The sequence below is a fragment of the Arachis duranensis genome, chromosome 2 (assembly GCF_000817695.3).
Source record: "Arachis duranensis cultivar V14167 chromosome 2, aradu.V14167.gnm2.J7QH, whole genome shotgun sequence".
NCBI lineage: Eukaryota > Viridiplantae > Streptophyta > Magnoliopsida > Fabales > Fabaceae > Arachis > Arachis duranensis.
The window spans coordinates 6,508,477-6,529,194 of record NC_029773.3 but is presented as its reverse complement, the minus strand read 5'-3'; the positions used below and the strand labels follow the sequence as shown (position 1 = coordinate 6,529,194).

Sequence of the window (20,718 nt, the reverse complement as noted above, 5' to 3'; positions counted from 1 at the left end):
ATTAAACTTTTTTATTATAATATTTTTATTTTTATTTTTTTTATAATCAGTAACAATAAATGTCAATTTTAAGAAATTTTTAAATATAATTGTGCATTATTCAATTGAATCAAGTTAAAAGAACCGCAAGGATGAATAATAATACCATATTTTGAAGGATTTTTGATAACTGGAGAAAGTGAAGCATAGAAATCATGGACTGAATATTTGAATCCATTGAGCTGTTTCTTAAGCTTCAGAATCATCTTTGAGAGTTGAATATTATGTAACCTTGCAACTGCTGAAATCTCATCAAAGCATTTGCTTCCATTGTTCTGAGCCCTTATGACTGGAGAACACCCTATAGGACCCACATTTAAAAAACCAAACTTTCTTCCACCTTGCTCATAAATTTCCTATATATCAATTAAAGTTTAGAATTAAGAACAAGTTTATAATTAAAGATATATCTACCTAGCAATAATGAAAATATATGTTTACATACTTTAATGGCATTTGTAAGGTTTCCAATGACAAAACCAACAAATTGTTGTTTATCAACCGGCAATAGGCTCACAGTGGAGTTTGCAACATTCAAAAGGCCACCATAATCATTGCTTCCAACATTCAGAAAGTACACAGATCTTTTGAGCAGTGCCTCTACTTCTTCATTTCCTATTTTCTCCCTTAATATTTTCTTTACATTTTTGAAATATTTCACCTGAGTGTGAAGGTCTATCACCTATATATATGTCAACAAAGAAATTAATTAAAAACCTTAGCTTCATTGATATAATATTCTATTGAGGAGTGCTAGGCCAGTATTTTTGTTAAATTCTGGCCAGCACTTAACCATCAAAAGAAAATTGAATGATTTTACGATGCAATCTCACACCATTAAAAATATTATTGATGGCTAATTGATGACTAAAAACACAAAATCTGCTGAGCTCTTAGAATTTCTCTATTCTATTTCAATCATGCATGGTAAGTGGTCCATATCACCACTTTTACCTTTACATTCTATATTTCTATGCTTAAATATTTAATTCACTAAGTCAAGATATTAAAAAAATAAAAAATAAAATCAGTCGCTAAATTATATAAATAGTTGTTATAATAAACATAAGATTTTTAGAAAATATATCAAAATACCCTTAAAAACATATCATTTTATTACGGAAATATGAGATAATTACAGATCCTTGAGCAGTTTGAAGCAGAGCACCAGAGCCTCCAGAGGCAAAATTGACTCCATAGGTGAAATCAGGGTTTCCAGGATGAAGATATGGTGGAAGCAGCGGCAACTTTGCAAGCTCAGCTACGCACACATTATTAACTCCTCATTAGTCAAATGGTTTATGATAACGTAGAGATATAAATATTTATGAAGTTTTTTTTATTAGCATAAACTTAAAAAAAATAATATTATAATATAATATTAGAGTTATGTGTTTAACAGGTCTAGAGTTTAATATTTAGTAAATCTCAAAAAAATTGTTAAATTTATGAGAAAAAAACAGAATATATGAAGATAATATTATATGTAAAGTTATTATATTGAAATTATTTTACATTATACAAAAGTCATGCTATTTATAAAGATTTTTTTAATTAACTTTATAAATATTTATCTACTAACTACTAGTCATTACTGACTCAGTGACTTGACTCCCAACTACTAATAATTCTAATAATATTTTAATAAAAATAATAATATAAAATAAATAACAAAATAAAAAAATTAAAAAAATTATAAAAATATAACTATTTATATTATCTTCTTCTATCAATTTAAATTAAAAAAATAGTATCTGATAATAAATGCCAAAAAAATAAAAATCAGTGCTCACCAATGACATCTGGAATCATACGTCCATCAGAAAATCTTCCACTTGGATACTTGAAGAGGGTTATTCCATAGGGAGGATAATTTGCCTGAAACGGAGTTGTTGTATTGATATAATTGTTGTTTCCAATGTCAAATAATGAATCTCCAAATACAAATAAGGATGCATGTTTCTTGGGTAAACATATCTGACCCTCACTTGTTTGGATAATAACAACACTACTCAAAGACAGCGCCAACAAGAACATTAAACCACCCATATTATCTTTTGTATGCTTTATGCTTGGTGTATACAAATGTATATATCAATCCCTATCTAAGTGGGTTTATATAGATAGATGAATATAGAAGCATTAATCATTGCAAGGTTATTACTTGTAATAAAAAATGAAAGTACGTGCTGAGAATCTTTCAAAGGCTGCCAGCATATATGTATGGTACCAGGTAAATACTAGCGAAAAATGATGTTTATGTGTGGTCCTCAAGCCCAAGTATATTTTAAATCGTTCTAAACTAATATATATAACTTCAGAATTTGATCTTCAGTTAGAAAAAATAGCATAAAATAAATAAAAAAATAAAACAAATTTATATAAAAAATAAATAAATTTTTTATTGATTTAATTATTCTGTTAGTTTTTACAGTTTCATAAAATTTTTAATTAGGTCTCTATACCTTTTTTCTTTTTAATTGAGTATTTGCACTAAATTTTTTATTAATTAAGTCCCTACATTTTTTTTATATTTGAGTTCCTGTATTATTTTTTTTTAGTTGGGTCCTTATACAATTAAGCCAATTACTACTAAGAGGAACCTAATTAAAAAAAAAATTGGTACAAGAACCCAATTAAAAAGAAAAAATATAAGAACTTAATTAAAAATCTTGCAACTATAAGAACCAATAGAGTAATTAAACCATTTTTATTTAAATAGGTATATTAGAAATATAATTATATATATTATTTTTTATCAATTAATTTTAAAAAAATAGTATCATGATATAAATAAACAAATGAAAGCTGCAAATGCATTAATTAATTTAATTTCCGGCGAATTCATGATTGACACAATAAAAATTAATTACTGAAAGCAAAGCAAATGTAATATATGTAAGCAATTTATTTAGACTATGTGTTTGTTAGCGAAAATGAAAGTTCTGAGAAGCTAAAGGAAATTGAGAATTATCGGGCAGTTACTCTCATTTTTATTAAAATGGAGCTATCTATCTCGAGACATTATCATTATCATTTCTCATTTTTTTAATATATATACTGTGAGAAAGACAATTAATTAAACACCTTCCTTTGACCTAATTTTTTTGGTTGGCTGGCAATGGTATTTTTTATAGTCTGATAAGTTAAGAACTAATCCATTGCGAATATGAGTTTTATTTAAAAATTTGTCGCTAACTAATGGATTGCTGTATGTACAAGACAACGAGATTCAAATTCTCAATGCTTAAACGAACTAGTGAGTTAATTCCTTAACCAACCAAATTTTGTTTCTTTTAACAATAATTAAGTACGTGGACTTCAGCAAAAAAAATTAAGAATTCAAATAATTTTTTACCTTTTGCATCATCTTTTTCTCATAGTTATGAACAAGGTATATAATATTAGGAAACGTTTTAAATGTACTATGATTTCGAATGTTACAGTAATTTGACTAATTTCAATAATTGATCTTAATTATATATATAATTATTTATTGAAAAAAGTTGTATCATAACTAGATTAATAATTAAAATTAATTTTACTATTGAACTCAATAATTAAAAACACTAGAAGAACATGTAGAACTTTAGTATACTTAAAATGCATCTTGTAATTTTATCAAAAAAAAAAAGAAAAACGCATCTTGTAATATTTTTAAAATTAAGCACAGCATCCAATGAGATAGTGACATTATTAACAACATTTTTAGTCAGTGTCTATATGGTACCATGCATAACTGTACGCTTTGAATTTAAAATCATAAATGCTCAATTTCCTTAGCTTCTCAGAACTTTCATTTTTTTCCCTTTTTGCTAACAATCAAGGTCATATATATCTGCAACTGATCATAGCTAGTCTTCTAGTTGCATTTGCTTCCAGTAACTTTATTTTCAATAATCAATTTTGCAGAAATTAAATTAATTAATGTGCAGCTTGCATATTTATTATTTATCTAACATTGAGGAAGTAGTCATATATACAAAAATAAGGCCCTCAAATAAGTAGGGTCGGAACTCGGCAAAAATCGATAAAAAATCAATTTAATTACGATTTTTTAATATGGAGTCCGATCATAAAAGAAATTTTTAATTTTTATAAAAGGATATTATTTTTTTTTAGAGAAATTTGTAATTGAAAGAAAGAGCGAAGATAGATTGGATACATAGTAAATTTAGTTTGATAAATTTTATGTATAAAAATTGGATTCCTAAATTTTTTATGTATAAATGGTTTCTCTTAATCTTAATTATTTTTCAACATGTTTAAATTTTTAATATTTAATTATTTATTTTACTATTATGTAAGTAATAATGGATAGTATCAATATGGATATAGTGGCTCAAGAACAACAAGAAAAAATACTTGTTGAAGAAACGTTAATTTTGTTCTAGACGAGTCTGCCTCGAGTGAAAATAGCAACAAATCTTTATTGAAAAGTGTTTATTAACAATACTTTAGTAGATATAAAGAGAGAGAAGAATGGAAGGTAAAGTGCAACTATTGTAAATCTGTTCTTGGTGCAAATCCAAGGAATGGGACTACAAATTTGAAGAAACATGTGCTCTATTATTGTAAGAGAATAAAATTAGCAAATTCAAGACAATCAACAATTGACGAATCTCTTCAAAGACATGGAAAGAATAGTTCAGATGCTTTTATATTTGATGCATCTCACACAAGAAAATTGATTGCCAAGTCCATTTGTATGCATGAGTATCCTTTGTCATATGTGGACCATGTTGCAACAAGAGAAGTGTTTGCTTCAATTCAACCAACGTTTAAGATGACGAGCTGAAACACAATCAAGAAGGATATCCTTGAAATGTACGAAGTGGAGAAGCTTAACATAAACAAGATGATGGATGCAAATGATAGTCAAATGGCTATTACAACTGACATGTGGACTTCCAACCAGGAAAAAGGATACATGGTTGTTACAACACACTATATTGATACTTCATGGAATTTGCAAATGCGAGTATTGAGGTAATACCTTAAACTTTGCTTCTAGATATGCTTTCTAATGCTTAATGTACTTGTGATATTTTTTTATCTGATATATTTATAATAATTTTCAACTTTATTTATAATAATTTAGATAGAAAATTATTAACTATTCTACAAATGATGCTAAGATTGATGTGTTGTTGGAGCGTTTAGACTCAAATTATTTGTTGTTAGAGGGTAAGTTATTGCATATGCGTTGCTGTGCTCATATTTTAAACCTAATTGTGAAGGATGGTTTCAATTTAGTTAAAAAAACTGTGGATAAAATTCGTAATAGTATAGTGTATTGGACTTCAACTAGTAAAAGACAAAATCTTTGTGAGTTGGTGTAGTAAGTCAGGTGTTCTCGTTACCAAAAAATTATCTCTTGATTATATGACTAGATGGAATTCCACTTATGTGATGTTAGAAACTGCATGGTTGTACAGAGATATCTTTGCTCGACTAAAACAAAAAGACTTCAATTATAAAAGTGTGCCAAGTAATGAGGAATGGGAACTTGCAAAAAAAATTGTGGTAAATTAAAACTTTGGAAACAAAGGCCTTAATATTGTGTCAAAATATGGATTCTCACAAAAGTTTAAGCGAATAATAGATCATGTACTGACCAAATTCGAGATTAAAACCCAAGTAAAATCTTTTTAAGTATAGAATGAAGAGGGGCAGAAGGGTCACACTTGAGCCAGTTAAGAAAATCCAAGTTGGCTAGATGGAATTTTTCTTACTGGCACTGTCTTAACAGTTCAGTAACCACTTCTAACTTGGGCACTCTTCTAGACACTTTCCTAACTCAGTCTATTAGTGAGATGCGAAAGAAAACTTTTCTTTTGGTCCTTCTTCTTATGTAATATTGCAATTTTTTGCATCAATTAATTTGTCCACATATTTTCTAGCAGACTGGGATAGCAAAGAGAAAGAATAGACACCTTGTTGAGATTGCTGGAACCTTAATGTTTCATGCAAATTTTCCGGCTAAGCACTGGGTTCATAGTTAATGAAAGCCCATTTTTTTTATAGTTAATGAAAGTCCATTTTTTTTTAAAAATAACATATCATCTCCGCCTCCGCCTCTACCAACCCATCTCCCGGGGCGGCGTTGATTACACCGGTCCCGACGCATGTCAAGCGCGACGCCGCCCCCGCTTTGACCCCTGTCGTCGCCTCCCAGGCAGTCCCTTCAACATCCTCCGCAACATCGACCGCCCGTATTAGAAGGTCGTCCCCAACACCTGTTTTAAAAAAAATAAGAATAACTATAAAGAACTAAAGTATTAAGAACTATAAAGAACTAACATATGCCAGAGAAATCCTTCAACTATCCGAATGCATGTTTGCTCTTAAAAAAATTATGAAGAATAAGTGAAAAAGATCGAACACATGACTACATTGGAAACAAAGGCCTTAATATTGTGTCAAAATACGGATTTCCACAAAACCTTAAGCGAATAATAGATCATGTACTGACCAAATTCGAGATTAAAACCCAAGTAAAGTCTTTTTAAATATAGAATAAAGAGGGGCAGGAGGGTCACACTTAAGCTAGTTAAGAAAATCCGAGTTGGCTAGTTACAATTGTCATTGCTGGCACTATCTTAATAGATAAGTAACCACTTCTAGCCTGGGCACTATTTTAGACACTTCCATAACTCGCTCTATTCGTGACGATCCAAAAGAAAACTTTTCTTTTGATCCTTCTTCTTATGTAACATTGTAATTTTTTGCATCAATTAATTTGTCCACATACTCCCTAGCAGACTGGGATAGCAAAGAGAAGGAATAGACACCTTGCTAAGATTGCTGGAACCTTAATGTTTCATGCAAATTTCCCAGCTAAGTATTGGGTTCATAGTTAATGAAAGTCCATTTTTTTATAGTTAATGAAATTTCATTTTTTTTTAAAAAAATAGCATACCATCTCTGCCTCCGCCTCTGCCAATCCATCCCCCGAGGCGGCGTTGACTATGCCGGCCCTGACGCATGTCAATCGCGACGCTGCCCAGACCCTGGTCCCTGCCGTTGCCTCCCCAGGCAGTCCCTTCAACATCCTCTGCAGCATCGACCGCCCGCATTAGAAGGTCGTCTCCAACACCTGTTTTGAAAAAAAATTAGAATAATAATAAAGAACTAAAGTATTAAGAACTATAAAGAACTAACGTATGTCAGAGAAATTTTTCAGCCATCAGAATGCATGTTTGCTCTTAATAGAATTATGAAGAATAAGTGGAAACAAAGGCCTTAATATTGTGTCAAAATACGAATTTCCACAAAAGTTTAAGCGAATAATACATCATGTACTGAAAAAATTCAATATTAAAACCCAAGTAAAGTCTTTTTAAGTATAGAAAAAAGAGGGGCAGGAGGGTCACACTTAAGCCTGTTAAAAATATTCGAGTTGGCTAGATAGAATTGTCCTTGCTGGCAATATCTTAACAGATCAGTAACCACTTCAAGCTTGGGCACTCTTCTAAACACTTTCCTAACTCACTCTATTAGTGACAATGCGAATGAAAATTTTTCTTTTGATCCTTCTTCTTATGTAACATTGTAATTTTTTGCATCAATTAATTTGTCCACATACTCCCTAGCAGACTGGGATAGCGAAGAGAAAGAATAGACACCTTGTTGAGATTGCTGGAACCTTAATGTTTCATGCAAATTTTTCAGCTAAGCATTGGGTTCATAGTTAATGAAAGTCCATTTTTTTAAAAAATAACATACCATCTCCGCCTCCGCCTCTGCCAACCCATCCCTCGGGGCGTCGTTGACTACGCCGGCCCCGGCGCATGTCAACCGCAACGTCGCCCCCGCTTTGGCCCCTGTCGTCACCTCCCCAAGCAGTCCCTTCAACATCCTCCGCAGCATCGACCGCCCGCATTAGAAGGTCATCCCCAACATCTGTTTTGAAAAAAAAAAAAAGAATAACTATGAAGAACTAAAGTATTAAGAACTATAAAGAACTAACATATGACACAGAAATCTTTCAACTATCCGAATTCATGTTTGCTCTTAATAGAATTATAAAGAATAAGTGGAAATGATTGAACACATGACTACATTGGAAACAAAGAACTTAATATTGTGTCAAAATACGGATTCCCACAAAAGCTTAAGCGAATAATAGATCATGTACTCACCAAATTCGAGATTAAAATCCAAGTAAAATCTTTTTAAGTATAGAATGAAGAGGGGCAAAAGGATCACACTTGAGCCAGTTAAGAAAATTCGAGTTGGCTAGATGAAATTTTTTTTACTGGCACTCTATTAACAGATCAGTAACCACTTCTAGCTTGGGCACTCTTCTAAACACTTCCCTAACTCGTTCTATTAGTGACGATGCGAAAAAAAACTTTTTTTTATCCTTCTTCTTATGTAACATTGCAATTTTTTGCATCAATTAATTTGTCCACATACTCCCTAGCAGACTGGGATAGCAAAGAGAAGGAATAGACACCTTGCTAAGATTGCTAGAACCTTAATGTTTCATGCAAATTTTCCAGCTAAGCATTAGGTTCATAGTTAATAAAAGTCTATTTTTTATAGTTAATGAAAGTCCATTTTTTAGAAAAATAACATACCATCTCCGCCTCCGCCTCTGCCTCTGCCAACCCATCCCTCGGGGCATCGTTGATTACACCGGCCCCGGCACATGTCAACCGCGACACCGCCCCGGCCCTGGCCACTGCCGTCGCCTCCCCAGGCAGTCCTTTCAACATCCTCCGCAGCATCGACCGCCCGCATTAGAAGGTCATCCCCAACACCTGTTTTGAAAAAAAATAAGAATAACAATAAAGGACTAAAGTATTAAGAACTATAAAGAACTAACGTATGCCAGAGAAATCTTTCAACTATCCAAATGCATGTTTGCTCTTAATAGAATTATTAAGAATAAGTGGAAAGGATCGAACACATGACTACATTGGAAACAAATGCCTTAATATTGTGTCAAAATACGGATTCCCACAAAAGCTTAAGCGAATAATAGAAAATGTACTGCCCAAATTCGAGATTAAAACCCAAGTAAAGTATTTTTAAGTATAGAATTAAGAGGGACAGAAGGGTCACACTTGAGCTAGTTAAGAAAATCTGAGTTGGTTAGATGGAATTTTCTTACTGGCACTGTCTTAACAGATCAGTAACCACTTCTAGCTTGGAAACTCTTCTAGACACTTCCCTAACTCACTCTATTAGTGACGATGCGAAAGAAAACTTTTCTTTTGATCCTTCTTCTTATGTAACATTACAATTTTTCGTATCAATTAATTTTTCCACATATTCCCTAGCAGACTGGGATAGCAAAGAGAAAGAATAGACACCTTATTGAGATTGCTGGAACCATAATGTTTCATGTAAATTTTCCAACAAAGCATTGGGTTCATAGTTAATGAAAGTCCATTTTTTGTATAGTTAATGAAAGTCCATTTTTCAAAAAAAAAATAGCATATCATCTCCACCTCCGCCTTTGCCAACCAATCCACCGGGGTGGCGTTGACTACGCCGGCTCCGGCGCATGTCACCCGCGACGCCGCCCCGGTACTAACCCCTGGGCGTCGCCTCCTCAGGCAGTGCCTTCATCATCCTCCGCAGCATCGACTATCCGCATTAGAAGGTCGTCCCAACACCTGTTTTGAAAAAATTTAAGATTAACAATAAAGAACTAAAGTATTCAGAACTATAAAGAACTAACGTCTGCCAAAGAAATCTTTCAACTATCAGAATGCATGTTTGCTCTTATTAGAATTATGAAGAATAAGTGGAAAGAATCGAACACATGACTACATTAGAAAAAAAAGGCCTTAAGATTGCGTTAGAATACGAATTCCCACAAAAGTTTAAGGGAATAATAGATCATGTACTAACCAAATTCGATATTAAAACCTAAGTAAAGTCTTTTTAAGTATAGAATGAAGAGGGGCAGAAGGGTCACACTTGAGCCAGTTAAAAAAATCTGAGTTGGCTAGATGGAATTGTCCTTACTGGCATTGTCTTAACAGATCAGTAACCACTTCTAGCTTTGACACTCTTCTAGACACTTTGCTAACTCATTCTATTAGTGATGATGCAAAAGAAAACTTTTCTTTTGATCCTTCTTCTTATGTAACATTGTAGTTTTTTGCATTAGTCGTCCACATACTCCCTAGCAGACTGGGATAGCATAGAAAAAGAATAGACACCTTGTTGAGATTGCTTGAACTTTAATGTTTCATGCAAATTTTCCAGCTAAGCTTTGGGTTGATAGTTAATGGAAGTCCATTTTTTGTGTAGGTAATGAAAGTCCATTTTTTAAAAGATAACATACCGAGATCTCAGCCTCTTCCTCTGCCTATGCCAACCCGACCCCCAGACTGTCGTTGGCTACGCCGCCCTCGGCGCATGCCACCCCCGACGCGGCCCCGGCCCCTGTCGTCGCCTCCCTAGGCCCTTGCCTTTGCCTCCCCAGGTAGCCCCTTCAACAACATCCACAGCATCGATCAACATCATTAGAAGGTCGTCCCCAACACCTGTTTTGAAAAAAAATAAGAATAAGAATAAAGAACTAAAGTATTAAGAACTATAAAGAACTAAAGTATGCCAAAGAAATCTTTCAAGTATCAGAATGCATGTTTTCTGTTAATATAATAATGAAGAATAAGTGGAAAGGATCAAACACATGACTACATTGGAAACAAAGGCCTTAATATTGTATCAAAATACGAATTTCTACAAAAGCTTAAGTGAATAATAGATCATGTACTAACCAAATTCAAGATTAAAATCCAAGTAAAGTCTTTTTTAAGTATAGAATGAAGAGGGACAGAAGGGTCACATTTAAGCCAGTTAAAAAAGTCCGAGTTGGCTAGATGGAATTGTCGTTACTGGCACTGTCTTAACAGATCAGTAACCACTTCTAGTTTTGACACTCTTCTAGACACTTTCCTAACTCACTCTATTAGTGGTGATGCGAAAGAAAACTTTTCTTTTGATCATTTTTCTTATGTAACCTTGCAATTTTTTACATCAGCTAATTTGTCCACATACTCTCTAGCAGAGTCTGATAGCAAAGAGAAAGAATAGACACCTTGTTGAGATTGTTGGAACCTTAATGTTTCATGCAAATTTCCCAGCTAAGCATTGGGTTCATAGTTAATGAAAGTCCATTGTTTTAAAAAAGAACATACCATCATCTCCACCTCTGCCTCTGCCTCTGCCTACGCCAACCCAACCGCCGTTGGCTACGCCGTCCCTAGACGTTGCCACCCGCAACGCCCACCGCTGCCATCTTTGCAAGGTGGTTTTCCACAAAACTTATTTTGAAAAAAAGTAATAATAATAATAATAATAATAATAATAATAATAATAATAATAATAATAATAATAATAATAATAATAATAATGACTAATCAGCCAGAACTCAAACATAATAAAAATAACAAAAATCAAGACAATAAGAATCAATAACCATAATTGAAAAAATAATAAGTATAATAGCTATTAGCTCAATCAATAACAAAACCCATTTTTTTCTCAAGAAATAGCAATAAATTGGAATGGAGCATGAAACATCAACTGCTAGAAATTTACTGCCCTCAAGATTTTTCTGTACAATTAGCAATAAACAAAACCTAAGGATAACCAAGATAAGCAATAAAGTAATATTATAGTAATTATCCAAAAAAAATACTATTGGCATAGACCTTATTCAAAAATGACATTTAAAAGTTGGAAGATAAATTAGAAAAGGAAGAAACAGTTGCAATTGACTTTATTTCTTCCATAAGTAGCATTTTAAGCACTGTAACAGACTAATAGGGAAGAGAATTGTACCAGATCCACTAGCAAGTATGAATGCAAGCCCTTGACCTGATGATATCTTCTGCCTCAAAAATCCCTTTAACAATACAATTGTTGTCTTAGATAAATATAGAAGTGTAGAAAAATAATGATGAGACAATTTAATTTGGACAATGCATTCTTTAACGGACATTTAGAAAATCGAGTATACATAAAACAACCTATTGGCTACACTGTTCAGAACTCTAACCAAGTTTGCAAACTGCATAAGGCAATCTACGGTCTCAAATAAGTACCAAGGGCTTGGTATAAGACTCTATCCCAAACATTGAAGCAGTTTACTTTTATACATCTACTTTTGATGTTGCCTTGTTTATTAGAAAGTCATCTGGGTCAGTTATATATATGATTATCTATGTTGCTGATATTATTATAACAGGTTCTAATCCTATTGAAATTGATGATTTAATTGCTTCATTGAATAACAAATTTTCTTTGAATGATTTAGGCAAATTTAATTACTTCTTGGGCCTGGAAGCTAAATTTTTGGATAGTAACAAACTCCTACTTACACAAACAAAATACACTAATGACTTACTGTAAAGGGCAGGGATGCATCAATCTAAACCTATGCCCACTCCTATGGTGTCTTCATTAAGGTTACACAAGAATGATTCAGAGGTGTTTGAAGATCCAAAGAAGTATAGGTCCATTATAGGTGCTCTTCAATATCTTACTATAACAAGGCCAGACATTGCCTTTGTAGTGAACAAGTGTTCCTAGATCATGAGCAGACCTACGGTTGAACAATGAAAAGCAGTCAAGTGAATATTGAGATATCTTCAAGGTAGTATGAATCAAGGAATGATATTTAGCAAATGCACTGACTATCGAATTATTTCTTTTGCTGATGCAGATTGGGCGACAAATTTGGATGATAGAAGATCTGTGAGTGGATATTTGGTGTTGTTAGAGAGTAATTGATAGCCTGGAAGTGTGGAAAACAGTCTAAGGTGAGCAGATCAACCATGGAAGTAGAGTATCGCGCAGTTACATCGGCTCAAACAGAGATTATGGCAATTCAGAATCTCTTAAAGGAACTACAAGTACCACAAATGATTACACCTATTATTTACTGCGATAATCAAAGTACATGTAGGCAGCAAATCCAGTTATGCATAGCAGATGTAAACATCTTGAAACTGACCTGCATTTTTTTCGGGAGCTTGTCAACCAGAAACAAGTATTTGTTGTTAATCTGCCGACACAAGATCAAGTAGCAGACCTATTGTCTAAACCATTGTCGTCTAAGCTTTTGATCGCTTGGATTTAAGTCCAAGCTTAGGTTGGGAATCAAATCCCAACTAAGCTTGAGAGGGGTGTTAAGGGAAGAGATTAGTGATGTGTGTGATAAGTTAACTAGAATTAGTTAGAATCAGTTTGAATTAGTTATAATTCTGTTAAGAGGAATTTAGATTTCTATCAATTAGTTATGCTGATGCATCCCTGAAATATGTATATATGGAAGTATGCTATATTGTAATAGGTGTGAATTACATATTAAATATAGAAGTATATTCAGTTTCTAAATCTCTGCATATTCTCTGCATAAAATGCAATTCTTCATTCTTGGGTATACCAAGAACATTTACCGTTTCTATGATTTATATATAAATCTAGAATTTATTCCCATGCAAACCCAAAAAAATTTGTTTGTGAAAGAACGCGTTAGAGATATAATTATTTGTGTCTTTTTTATCAATTTAACTTTTTTTAAATAATTTTATGATATAATATCAAAATTTTTATGATTAAAATGATTTTATGGCATTGTGTCATTTCTTTGTTGACTCTAAGAAATAAAGTTTTAGCATAAGAAAAAAAATAAGAAAAAAACAAATTCTATGCAAAATTTATAGGAATTCAAAGAGATTTTTATGTGAAGGAATATAGCGTATTATTAGAAATATAATTATTCATATATATCTTTTAATCCTTTAAAATTTTTAGAGTAAGTCGTTTGATAACTATAATAATATTAACGGTAATACTAAAATATGACTAATTTTGACTAAATTTTTTGTATTATCAAACAATGATAATAATGTAAACCATTTTATTTCATTGAGTATATAGAATTACACGGAAGGACGCAAAAGGGCGGCTAAATGCAAAACATATGTATATAAATTCGGATGATTCCGAATTATGCATACATTTATTTAATTAACCAAAAGACAAGAATAACAAAATATATAACTCGGTAAAGCAAATAATAACGAGATATTATATATCTCTTGAAGATTATTATTGTTATTATTGAGATGAAAGTTGAAAGAGTTGTTTGAGATTGTAGGGCTTATTGAGAGTGTGGTTGCCATCCCAAATGAATTGAGCGAAGTGCTGGCTAGCTTTATCGGTTGGATGACGAGCATCAAAGAAAATATAATCATTTGGATTGTGACATAATTCATATTCTTTGATCCCTTTGTTCCCCCCACACGCATCTCTTCCTCTGTATGGCCCACTTCCACAACATCCCCCACTTCCTCTTTTGAAACCTTTTGTTCAATTTCCACCAAAAATCAACAATTATATATATATTTTTATTATTATGTTACATGTATACTAAAATTAGTCATTAAAATTAATTATTAGTATAAAATATATATTAAAAATAAATTAAATTATATATATTTATATACAAATATATTAATAATTAATTTTAATAATTAATTTTAACATATAAATAATATTTTTTATATCCTTAATATTAATTCCAAAACATTATGGAATATTATTATGATGACTACACAAAAATATTGATAAAGAACTACAAGGGACACGCCGAATAGCGGCGGTTCTTTTAGCGATTTGCGGCGGTTTTTAACCGCCGCGAAACAAAATTCTAGCGGTTCCACAAACGTTGCCTATTAGGGGTGGAGATTTGATTTTGCGGCGGTTTTGAAAAACCGCTAGTACAACCGTAGCAAATCAGATAATTGATTTTGCGGCGGTTGCAAAACCGCCGCTATTCTGTCAGAGGATTTAAAAAAAATTGCGGCGGTTTAAAACCGCCACAAATCTATGTAGAATTTTTTTAAAAAGATGAGACAGTTTTGAACTGTCTCAATTTCATACTTGAGCTTATAAAAAAACTGAATAACGGGAGGAATTAATTATGTACTCTATTTGCATTTGTAACAGCATATTGGTCCACCTGTAAGTGAATCTATACACACTTTATTTACATTTGTAAACAAAAAATAAGAATGCAGTGCATTTATGTGTAGTACACAAGAGTAAACATGAATTCACATGAGAGAGAGTGAGAGAGAGAGAAGAAACTTTTTCATAGCAAGCTTCATCAAGAAGAGCAATGATTCCACCTGGTTTCTGCATCAAAAGGATTGCTTTAGATAATGAGGGCATAACATTTTGAAGGCAAATTTAGAGGAGACATCTTGAAAATTCTTTGTAATAATTGCAAAGATGTCTACATATTGTAAACAAATTAGTATCTAAGTTGCATTTTTGAATATTACAAAGTAAATCAAATGCAAACTACATAAGCAGTTTGCAAACATATATATATATATATATATATAACATTAGATGTTGCTCTATCAGATTGAAATCTAGCTATAAATATTGCAAAATGAAGCATAGCCATAAAGTATGTATAAACCTTTTTAATTAGATCAAATACATCTTGATTATCCACAAATTCTAAATAGCTCCAGTCAATCCCTTCTTTTGTATATCTCTCTTGTTCCATCTTAAACACATGCTGCAGGACATTATCCATGTTGGAATGCATGTTATGAGAAAAAGTGATAGTTAAAGTTGTCAAATATCTAAAAACTAACCTCATACCTGGTTGAAATGTTGCTGCAGCTTTTCATTTGTGAAATTAATACAAAACTGCTCAGAACTGTAAAGAGGGAATTAGATATCAACTCAGATTTATGCTACTCTCAAGAGGAACAATGATATGTGTGTGTGTGCGTGCACACGCATGTGTTTGAGTGAATAATATGATTATGTTCACCTGTTATTCTTAAAGCTTTCAAAGCCATATATGTCAAGAACACCAATGAGACATTTTGACTCTGGGTCTTGCCCAATTGAGACAATGATTTTTTGGACTAACCTGCACATAACAATAGAACAGATAAAAAATTATTCATATTCAAATAACATAAGTGCAATAAACATAGGATAGGACACATTTTTCATATTTTAAATTCATAATTTTACACTTGACATTAACATAGTACCAGTCAAATAAACAAGAATATAGTGTTTTGGCTAAACCATCCCTGCTAACCGTTGCACCAAGAGGATCAAGACTTCTTTTAATAACTTCCTTTGGGGTAATCATCACACGCTTACAAAGTGCATCTTCCAAAGCACTAGGATCGCCCCTGAAATAAGAAATAATTTAAAAGATATGTAACATTAACAAAAAGAAAGCTATTGCAAATGATAACAACAGAAATTTGGTCACACATGAGAAGTTCCGCGGTTATTTGGAGATGCAACTTGGACTCTTCATTTTCTAGAACTGATGAATCAGTTTCTTCCTCTGATTTTGCAAAGTTAATGTTTCCAAGATGAAGAATAGCAGCTATAACTCTGAAGATTACTTCCTGAGAGGAAGGAGAAAAGTATTCATTACCATTTTACTTGAAAGATTTGCTACCATGGGCAGATAACAGAAATATTAGCATAACTAAAAAAATGCAATACCATTTCAACAACCCAGTTGATATAGGAGAATATAAAACAGCATGTATGTGCACAATAAACAGCAGGTATGTGCACAATAAACATCAGTACGATATTACAAGCATAATAATTAGCAAGTTTATGTAGTGCTCACATCATTATTGTCAACCAAAACCATAACAATTCCTCTTCAAATCTCTCATGTTTACTAGAATTCCAAAGTCAAACAAATTGTCATATAATTGCCATATATAGATAGAGGTGAGCAGAAACATCTCTTCAATTTGAAACAATATTAATAACAACCAATAATATATAAAGTTTCTTTTAAAGAGATGGGATTCAAGGCTTCCAGAGGCTTGAACTCATAAAAAAATAGCCTCTTATCACCTGAATACCCTGAGCCAAATCTGAATCAAAATAACCTGAAAGCATAATCTGAACCAAGAAGATATATAATGCATAATGCTGTTAATCCAGCAGCAAGAAAAACTTTTCCAAAAAAATTTCCTTTTCCTTTTGGGTCAGCATAATCCAAGCCTAAAAGACAGAAAAACATAAACAGGAGAAATTAAATTGAAGAGGCCACATCTATGATAAGCTAAGCAAATCCAATGGCATGAAATAAACTACAGAAAGTTTTAGAACTAATGAATCTTCAAACACCTTATGATTGGGAAGTCCAAGAAATTGGGAAGTCCAAGGGCAAGTATGGAAGAACATGCTGGTGACAACTCTGAAGGCTTTAAGACCACTGTGTTTCCAGCTGCTACTGCTCCTATTAGTGGCTCCAAGGATAAACCTGTCATTAATTAAATTGTAACTCCCTCTATTAATTTGTTATACAAATACTTGATCAACATAAGGAAAATGGTTCAAAAAGCATGACTCACCAAAGGGAAAATTCCAAGATGAAATAATGAGGACTAGGCCCAGAGGTTCAGGAACAATTTCTGCACTACTAAGCAGTGCTATTTGTGGCAATCTAGCCTATCAAAAAACAAATTTGAATCCATTAGGCTTGAATGCTTATCTTTGAAATTTAAAAAAAATGGAATTAGGAAAATTGGCACTGATCTCACCTTTTTGCCTGATATCTAATATTTTAAGTTACTCAATGCAAAATTCAAGGACTTCATCAAAGTTTCTATCTGCTTAAAAGGGCCAATTCGTTAATTAGAAATTAGAACTGAAAAATAGTTTTCTTTTTTTTTAATGATACTATTATTACTACTCAATGCATGGATTTATTGCATGAATTTAAAAGAAAGCTTAAATTAGGAAGGAACTATATTGATTAAAGATTAAACTAATAGAAAGGCAATAATAATAATGTCAAATATTTTCAAATAGTATATATGATGACACACTTTTTTGAACAGAAACAAACCATTTTCAAGTGTAATTATAAACAAATTAAATAAAGGCATAACCTCATCTCTAAAAGCTTCAACTTGATGCTTTCCTAAGTCGAGCATTAAGGCCTTCAAAATATCTTCTTCTTTTTCAATGAGGAAACGACGCAACCCTTTGAGTTGTGATTCTCTCCATGACACTTTCTTTGTCTCTCCACTCCCATAATACTCCTTCATATCATTCATAAAATATTGCATTAAGCATAATAATGAATAAACCAAGCATAATCAATCTTTTGATAAACTCATAACCACACCATCAATGGTACCCTTCAACATATACTAATTTCAAATAAAATAGAACAATCAAACTAAAACTTCGAAAGAGAAAGAATCACGCAACTGTTTATTAAATCCATGAAAATAAAAGGTTGAGCTCCTCTGCTTTTCACTAAGGAAAACTATCAAACAGTTTGTGTGCATATTCCATAAAAACAACAAAATGCACAAGATAACAAGTTTATGCTATATCTAAGATTCTGGGAATAGAAAACATAGTCAAGGATATGGTACCGTGAGCAGGTGGGAACTGGTGGCGGCGTGTTTGACGGCGACCTCCTCTCCCCTTTCGGCTCCTCCCAGCGGCGGCGCTATCAATGGCAGCAGCAAAAAACCCTAATGGCGACTGGAACAGGGTGCGACGGCGACGGCCTTGACCCCAATCGACGGCTACCGCGACGACAGAGCAGGACGGTGCGAGAGCAGACTTCCTCCTTCTCCCCTGGGTTCATCGTCTTCTGCTTCTCCTTCCCTTTTCGTCGTTCTTCTCCTTCATGAGCACGCGCTCTCCCTCTCTTCGCGAACACACTCTCTCTCTTCGGCTTCAATGGCGACGACGGCAAGCTTAGTGGTGGCGGCGGTGGCAAGACGCGACGGTGTAGACCTGCGATGAGGACGACGACGGCGCTGGCTTCGTGGTGAGCTGATGCGGTCTCCCTCTCTCTTCGCAGTTCTTTCTCTTGCGGTTCTGGCTTTCCGACGGCACGACAACGCGACGGCGGCAGCGAACTCAGCAGCGCCGGCCCGGCTCCTTCCTCCCTTTCCTTTCCTTCTCCATTTCTCCCTCTCTTCTCTTAACATTTCTTTCTTTCTTTTTTAATTTGTTGAAGCTGCTGAGCGCCGAGTGTTGTGTTTTTGGGAAAGGAGAATTAAAATATCACTAAAAAAAATTAGGTTAGCAGCGTTTTTTTTTTAATTTGTGGCAAAATCAAATCAAATAGCTGCTCTTCCCGTGTTTACTATTAAAACTGCTGGAAATCCATTAGATAGCAACTATTATCAAAACAGCTGCTAATTGTGTGCCGCTATCTTCCGCTTTTGTGGTAGTGGAAATTCATGCGTGCATGCATGTGATGACCACATACATTATTGTTCTTTGCAATTAAATCACCCCGCAAATTAAAAAAAGGTAAATATTTAGTAATAAAAATATTAGTCAAAAACTGTGAAAATTTATTACTTTTAACTTTATTTAATATATTTTATAATAAATAAAATTTAAATAAAATAAATTTAAATTATTTAAGTTTATTATTTTTTATCTTTCTAATATTATATATCGATTAAAAATTTATTCAGGGGGTGAAGGAATTTGTGCTCACCAACAACATCTGGAATCATACGTCCATCAGAAAATCTTCCACTTGGATACTTGAAGAAGGTTATTCCATAGGGAGGATAATTTGCTTGATAAGGAGTTGTTGTATTGATATAATTGTTGTTTCCAATGTCAAATAATGAATCCCCAAATACGAATAAAGCTGCATGCTTCTTGGGTAAACATATCTACGCCTCACTTGTTTGGATAATAACAACACTACTCAAAGAGAACACCAACAAAAACATTAAACTATCCATATTATCTTATGTATTCTTTATGCTTTGTGAATACATGGATATATCAACCCCTATATATAGATAGAATATCCATTGCAAACTTCTTGTATATTTTTGTTAGCAAAGTAAAAATGAAAGTTCTTAGAAGCTAACAAGAAAATTGAGACTAAATAATTATTATTTGGGTAAACTTTAAAATTTAATAAAAATTTTAAAAATACCTTTAAATTTTGTTTTGTTTCAATTTTGTCCCCAAAATTTTTAATTTGTATAAACTATATCTCTAACCGCTAATTTTTCAAAAATTTAAGACTAATACAACAACAATTTCATAAGAATAGCAACTTTTAATATAAATAAATCAAGAATAATTTTAATATATTTTTGTTAGATTGATCTTAAATTTTTTGAAAATTTAACTATCAAGAATATATTTTATACAAATAAAAAATTTTTAGTACAAAATTAAAACAAAAATTTAAGAGTATTTTTAAAATTTTTGTTCAACTTTAAAGATAAAAAATATACTTTATCCTTATTATTTTGTCTTATAAAAAACCGTTTCCATACAATAATATTTGAAATAATTATGTTTAATTTGATAGATTAAAATACATTAAATATGAAAAGATATATACTCAAAAATATTTGAGAAATTATATTACTACGGCACAATTTTTTACAAACATATACTTAGAAAAATAAAATATCTCTATTCTTTAAACTACTTAATAATTTCACATTAAGGGATTTTTTTTACTGGAAATTTTTTAAGAGAAATAAAAAGGAGTTATAGAAATCGAATTAGTTACTCGAATTTCATATAAACTTTTAAAAAATAATGTGTTCATAAAAGATAGAGCTAATACATAATCATGTGTTATTTATTAAAAAATAGTATATCTAATTGTTAGACATA

At 32.4% G+C, this 20,718-nt stretch overlaps 2 protein-coding genes across 2 annotated transcripts in view; both read right to left on the bottom strand.

Annotated features, from left to right (window-relative positions):
• The window catches only part of LOC107473268 (GDSL esterase/lipase 1), a gene marked incomplete at its 3' end in the record, with an annotated part of 2,922 nt that extends 812 nt beyond the window's left edge, over window positions 1–2,110 (bottom strand). The window contains exons 1-4 of the mRNA XM_016092821.3: window positions 1,833–2,110; window positions 1,179–1,300; window positions 485–721; window positions 146–395 (exon numbers count right to left, since the gene is read on the bottom strand). Coding sequence (XP_015948307.2) covers window positions 146–395; window positions 485–721; window positions 1,179–1,300; window positions 1,833–2,088 — 865 coding nt within the window. The remainder of the gene's footprint in view (window positions 1–145; window positions 396–484; window positions 722–1,178; window positions 1,301–1,832) is intronic.
• Window positions 2,111–16,798: 14,688 nt separating this feature from the next.
• LOC107473194 (aldehyde dehydrogenase family 3 member F1) lies at window positions 16,799–18,209 on the bottom strand. Its single transcript, XM_052256868.1, has 3 exons — window positions 17,982–18,209; window positions 17,442–17,538; window positions 16,799–17,350 (listed from the first exon to the last, which is right to left on the bottom strand). The coding sequence occupies exons 1-3, from the start codon at window positions 18,159–18,161 to the stop codon at window positions 17,196–17,198; spliced, it is 432 nt and encodes a 143-aa protein (XP_052112828.1). The 5' UTR covers window positions 18,162–18,209; the 3' UTR covers window positions 16,799–17,195.
• Window positions 18,210–20,718: the final 2,509 nt, after the last annotated feature.

Excerpts from the sequence above, each read along its gene's own strand:
- LOC107473194 (XM_052256868.1), bottom strand. The coding sequence starts at position 18,161 with ATGCAATATTTTATGAATGATATGAAGGAGTATTATGGGAGTGGAGAG. Across the intron at positions 17,539-17,981 it reads TTGAAGCTTTTAGAGATGAG|GCTAGATTGCCACAAATAGC; the intron begins GTTATGCCTTTA and ends GTTTTTTGATAG. Across the intron at positions 17,351-17,441 it reads ATCTTGGAATTTTCCCTTTG|GTTTATCCTTGGAGCCACTA; the intron begins GTGAGTCATGCT and ends AATTAATGACAG.